The sequence below is a fragment of the Gossypium hirsutum genome, chromosome A05 (assembly GCF_007990345.1).
Source record: "Gossypium hirsutum isolate 1008001.06 chromosome A05, Gossypium_hirsutum_v2.1, whole genome shotgun sequence".
Taxonomy (NCBI): Eukaryota; Viridiplantae; Streptophyta; class Magnoliopsida; order Malvales; family Malvaceae; genus Gossypium; species Gossypium hirsutum.
In genome coordinates, this window is record NC_053428.1 from 49,047,623 (window position 1) to 49,054,173 (window position 6,551).

Sequence of the window (6,551 nt, forward strand, 5' to 3'; positions counted from 1 at the left end):
ATGAAATTGTTCAAAAATTAACGATAGCTAATCATAAAGATTAATTTGAGTAATAGATGTCAATCTTAAGGACTAATATGATTAAAAAATAATGCCTGGAGGCCAAATGGAAAAAAAATATAAGAGTCAACCCATTTAAATTATGCGTGTGATCAATTTTTCAAATAAATTAAAAATAACTAATAAATTATTATATTTAGTATATCAGTGGCACATGCCATTGACTTGGATGAGTGTAGACGTGGAAAAGTGAAGTATTTTTGAGAACGATTACTAAAAAAAAATATGCATGCATGCAAGGCATACTCTTCTAAGTAACTTTTAATTAGTAAGGAAAAATATGACTTTCAACTCTCAAGGTGTGCTAACATATTGAATACGATAAGTAGAAGACAGGATTTCACAATTTAATATTGAACTTAAATTTGACCTAAGAATTTCCATGTTCACCATATAAACAACACTCAAATCTAGATGTTTTACCCAACAACAAGTATTTTACCATTATTAATTCCGAAAAGAGAGAGAAAATGATTAAATAATAATACAACGTAGCAATCAAAATGTTTAAACTTTCTTATTCTTCATGATTGATTATTGGAATCTTCAACTAGATTTTAGTTATAAAGCTCAGGAGCAAGACGAGGTGAGACCAGTGCTTCAAGCGGGGTACATTTAATGTTGGTCAATCCATCAGTGCCAGTCAAGTCAATCAAACCATCGGATGGCGTTGAGAAATCGAAGGCATGCAAGAAATTAGACATGGTCAAGTACAACATATGAAGTGCAAATGATGTACCAGGACAGCTCCTCCTACCACTACCAAAGGGCATCAATTCAAAATGCTGACCCTTAACATCGATATCTTTGTGGGTAGTGAGAAACCTCTCGGGCTTAAATTCTGATGGTTCTGGCCATTTTTTAGGATCCCTTTGGATCTTGTGAAGGTTTATAATCAACCGAGTGCCTTTGGGGATATCATAGCCTCCAATGGAACAACTTTCACTGAGCTCACGGGGCGCTGAAAGGGGTGCAGGTGGATACATTCTTAATGTCTCTTTAACTATGGCTTGGATGTACACCAATTTGCCGATGTCTGTTTCATTCACAAACCTATCTCTGCCAATATGGGTGTCTAGTTCTTCTTGAGCCTTTTTGAGTACATGAGGTTTGTTTAACATTAGGGAAAGACCCCATATTAAAGTAACTGTTGTGGTGTCACTGCCAGCTAAAATCATATTCTGCAATGTGCAATTTTCATAGTTTTTACAACTTTAGAACTGATTAATGGAGAAATAAAATTTGAAAAAAAAAAGAGAGAGGAGAAAGATTATACCAGGGAAGTGGCTTTGTTGATGGTGTCAGCATCATAACCTGCAAGACTTGCACCTTTAAGAACAGAGTTCATTACATCCATGAAATCCTTCTCCTTTTTATTTTCATCCCAATGTCCACCCTTCCTATGGTCATCTAGCCATCCCCCGGAAATTTCATCTAACTCTTTAGCAGTTTTCTTCATCTTCTTCTCATAGCCGCCAAAATCCAGCCATCGGAGGAAAGGGACTGCATCTCCCAGCACAAACATTCCTGTCAAGTGAAAGAAATCTCGTAAAGCCGTACGATATCTCAACACCTCTTTTTGGTCTTCCTCTGCACCAACGCTATACCTCTTCCCAGCAACCGTCCTCATAATAACGTTCAATGTCAAGTCCGAAAAGTGTTTCTTCATCTCAACCAACACCTTACCAGAGCCATTTTTTTTGTCAGCCCACGTATTATATAATAGTTTCATCGAGCCTTCTACCTCGGAGACAAAAACTTTCTTGAGTTGATCGATCCTGTGATTGGATAGCACCTCCAACATTGTTATTTTGCGCATTTCACGCCAGAATTGTCCGTAAGGAGAGAAGCCAAACATGGCATAGTTGTAACCCAAGTGTTCAGCTGCGGCAAATTCGGAACGGGAGGAAACATGCATATCATTGACAGTGAAAATTTCCTTGGCTACATCACTCGAATTCACCACCAGGGCTGGATGAACACCGATCCGGATCATGTAAGCAGGTCCATATTTCTCACCCAAGTCTCCCAATGATTCATGAGGGGCTTTGGGTCCCCCTAATAGCGGGAGGTGACCAATTATTGGCCATGCACCGGCTGCTACTGGTGGAGCTTTGCCGACGCTTCCTGAGCTAGACTTTTTGAGTTTGGTGTACAAAAACAGTAGCGTAATGCCTAAGACCAGTGCATAACCAAAAATAGAGAGATCAAGAAGATCCATCACTACTTTGATTATAAGGAAGTGAAGAAGTGGATGGGCATGAATTGCATTTTGCACATATAAATAGAGCTGGGGGTTGCCTAGTCGGTCAAACTTGTCATTGTGGTAATTGAAGAATTTTTATTCTATTTTCATTAATTAAATAATGCTCGGGCATCCATGTTCGAACTGCAGTCAAAAAAAGTACAACGATTTTAGTAATAAGTCAATACCCAAGTATCATGAAAATAGGAACAAGTTTTCAAAACCTTTATCAATGTATTACTATTAATATTGCAGTTGAAATTTAAAGTAAACTGAAATCAAATAATTTAGTGATATATTTAATTTATTAGTTGATTGAGTTATAGGTTAATTGATATCGGTATTATTATTATTAATGTAAAAGAATGCGAATTTGAATGCGTTGAACTGTATCATCCTTTTTATTTAAAAATTGAAAAAATGTTATGAATAGTTTTAAGTATTAAAAAAAAAACAAAACAAAACAAATATGCTATAAGGATTAATGTTGAAACTCGTGAGGCTAAAATGGTTGTTCCATTCGTTCAATAATGGCAACCAAAATAAAGATAGAAGGGTTTGTTTTTAGCTCTCTGTCATCTTCCTTTCTGATTCTTGAATGCATTTGGTTGGTGCCGGCGGTGTCTTCTTTGGCGGCCCTTCTTTATTAATTAATTAGAATATTTATTTGTACTAATAATATAAAATTCAGGTAAATTTATTACAGCGTAAATTTTTTTATTAAATTTATTAATGTAATATTTAATGAAAATTTATTTAGTAGTAAATCAATTTCATCATATAAATGACTATGAATTTACTCAAACAATCTCAATACCACACATGGTGCTCAAGCCCTTTTTCAATTTCAAAACTCGGCTAGTACAACTATATACACTAGTAAATCAAACACTAACAATTGCACTTCACCTTACTACCATTTCTCATCCAAATAACGTGAACAACAACCATATTTCTCTTCTACTTCCTACCATGGCCGAATGCATCAAAACACCATACCATTTCAATTTTGGTCATGGTTAAACAAAGAACTTAATGTCTAACTCAAAAATGCTAAAAAGAAAATTCAAAAGTCATCAATCCACCCTCACATGTATCCTTACAAAGCTTCACTTTTAGCATGCAAATGGCATCAACACCAATCCACCTTAGCCGAATATCATCTCCATGACATAGCAAAGATTTGAACCATGGGCTAGGTAGAACTCAAGCTAACAACTAAAACATGCATGCATCTCATGGAACATCATCAAACATACCTTAATCTAGATACAAGTATGGTCGAACCTCTTCCTAATCCTCTTCCAAGCCGAACATGAACCAAGAGAGCACCTTCCTTCTTCCTTCCTCCTTAGAACTTTCGGCCAAAAAATGTAAAAGGATGGACACTTTTTTTTTCTTTGTTTTCATCATTTTCCCTTCCATTATTTTATTACCATGCTCCTTATTTTATCATTCCTCCCATGAAACACCAACATAACATGTTTATGACATGTTTTGCCCATCACACTTTGTCCACCCTATTTGTCATGGCCGGCCACTACTACTTAGGGGGGAAATTGACATGCAAGTCCACCCTTTTTATTACATGCATTAATAGGCCAATTTTCATTTGCCTAGCACATTTCTAAATTTTCTCACATAAGTCCTATTTAATAAAATTCACTTACAATTAACAAAATTTAAACATGAAATTTTCACACATGCATATATACATATAATAAGCATCAACTATGACGGTTAATTATTTTTATGACTCGATTTTGTGGTCCCGAAACCACTTTTCGACTAGGGTCAAATTAGGGGTGTCACATATGATGAATGCTCCTATCGAAAGAATGAACAAACCATCTAGATCTATCCAAAGTATTGGGTGGGTTAAATTGAAGGATTAACTATTAAAGCAATCATTTTTGTTTAGCTCAGGTTACATTTTAGTCGCTTATATTTGAAATGTTACATTTTAGTCACTTACGTTATCTGGTATAACATTTTAGCCACTGAGCCGTTAATTGCCATTAGCGATGCTGACGTGACATGCTAAATCATCATTTCAAATAAAAATTTAGGTTAATTTATACAATTGGTCCCCATATTTTTTTCGTTTTGAGCAATTTAATTTTTTTCTTTTATGTTTTTTTAACTTTCTTTTTTTTCTTTATTTTCCATTCTCTTCTACTTCTAACTCTATTTTTCTCCCTTCTCCATTTCTTTTAACATAGTTTTTTTATATTTTCCATTTTTTTAAATTAGTCCCTATACTTTTATTTTTTTCAACAATTTAATTTTTTCGAGTGAGACGAGCTTGTGGACTAGTTTTAAGAAATGAAAAACATAGAAAAACTACGTTAAAAGAGATGAAGAAGGGAGGAAAATAGAGAGAAGCAGAAGATAATGGAAAATAAAAAGAAAAAATAAAAGTTCAAAGAACATAAAAGAAAAAAATTAAATTGCTCAAAATGAAACAATATAGGGACAAATTGTAGAATTTAACCTAAAATTTTGGTTTGAAATGATGATTTAACGTGGCATGTTGCTTACCATTAAATCGTTAATGATAATTAATGGCTCAGTGACTAAAATGTTACAACACGATAAAATAAGTGACTAAAACGTAACATTTCAAACATAAATAAATAAAATATTACTTGAGATAAATAAAAGTGACTATTTTAATAATTTACCTTAAATTAAAAGAGAATTAGGTCAAACAAAATCCTGACGCGATTGTTAAAGCACGTATGAATAAAGCGACAATAGGGGCTATTCTCCTTGATAACTTTGGTTGATGGGTTTTTGGCTACTCTTGAAATAAAAGGGTGTCAATCACTCGGTCAGAGCTGTGGGGTATATATGATAGCTTGTAGATAACTTGGGAGTATGGCTTTGATAAAGTAATTGTAGAACTTGATGATATCTCAATCGTCAACATGGTAATTGTTGTTGATGTTCAAAGCAACAATTTAGGGCTAGTGAGGAGTATTTCCAAACTCCGCAATAAACATTGAAAGGTAAGAATCCAACATGTTTTTCAAGAAACAAATTATGTCATGAATTTCACGGTGAACCTCTCGATTGACCATGCATCTAGGGGTGAAGCTAACAAAATTATTTAAAGGGGCCGAGATAAGATTATAAAATTGGGGAGGGGCAAAACTATTTTTTATTAAAAAGGCTTAAATTCAATTATTAATTTTTCAAAAGGGCTAAAACTAGAAAATTTCTATTTAATCAAAGGCTAAAAAGCCTAAATTGAATCTTTTAATTTTATGGAAGAGCTAAAGAGCAATTTACTCATTCAGCTTGAAGGGAGAGGGCACAAGGATAGAGGCGTAGATAAGGGGGCTGGCAAGGGCCTCGGCCCCCCTAAAATGGAAAATTTTTCATTTAGGCCCTTTAAAATTTATAAAATTTTAAATTAGTAAAGGTAAAAATGTACTTTGGTCTCCTTAAAAATGATAAAAATTTGATTTAATTCTTTAAAAATTATAAAGATATAGGCTGTTAAAATAGTGAAATTGCATTTTTACTATCACAAAAATTACATTTTAATTTCGGCTGTCCTTAAAAAAGTTTCCTAGCTTTGCCCTTGGACAAGACCCGTTGCTATGACCCTGCATGCATCAAGACTTTACAAGGTTTTGGAGTCCCCTAACTTTGCAATTGCATGAATCATTTGCGTTATCTTACTTTGCGGACTGTGAACAATTTAATTTACCTATTAATATAAGTTGTTTTCTCTCATTATAATCCACTCATATAATGCAACTTATTGTCAGTTCAATTTTAGGTCATCAAAGAGCATATATTTACTATACATTTTTTTTTCATGCAAAAACATTGAGAACATTCATACAAAGATTAAATCAATCAAACATATGGTTATTTATTTTTTTCAACCAATTTGTAAATTACAAGTAGTATGACGAATTGACTGCACTAAGAGTAAATCCTAACATATCTATCATTTACAACAAAGCCCCATATGTAAATTCAAAAAGAAAAAAGAAAAAAAAAATACAAACAATAAAGAAGAGATTTAACAAATAGAAGGGGAGCAAAAAAGATAATTCACTTGTAAAGAAAATTAGAATAATTAGGCACCATTTTGTAATATTTCATAATTAAATAACAAAAAAAATCTTAATTAAGTGACTACTAATATAGTTTACTCAAAATTTTAAAACAAAGAGAGAAAGCTAATGTAAGATTATTGTCAGAAACTGAATAATACTAAGGAGTATGA

The 6,551-nt window shown here is 33.3% G+C and overlaps 1 protein-coding gene across 1 annotated transcript; it reads right to left on the minus strand.

The window, feature by feature from the left end:
* Nucleotides 1–398: 398 nt before the first annotated feature.
* LOC107959934 (cytochrome P450 CYP82D47) lies at nt 399–2,325 on the minus strand. Its single transcript, XM_041112585.1, has 2 exons — nt 1,337–2,325; nt 399–1,241 (listed from the first exon to the last, which is right to left on the minus strand). The coding sequence occupies exons 1-2, from the start codon at nt 2,279–2,281 to the stop codon at nt 618–620; spliced, it is 1,569 nt and encodes a 522-aa protein (XP_040968519.1). The 5' UTR covers nt 2,282–2,325; the 3' UTR covers nt 399–617.
* Nucleotides 2,326–6,551: the final 4,226 nt, after the last annotated feature.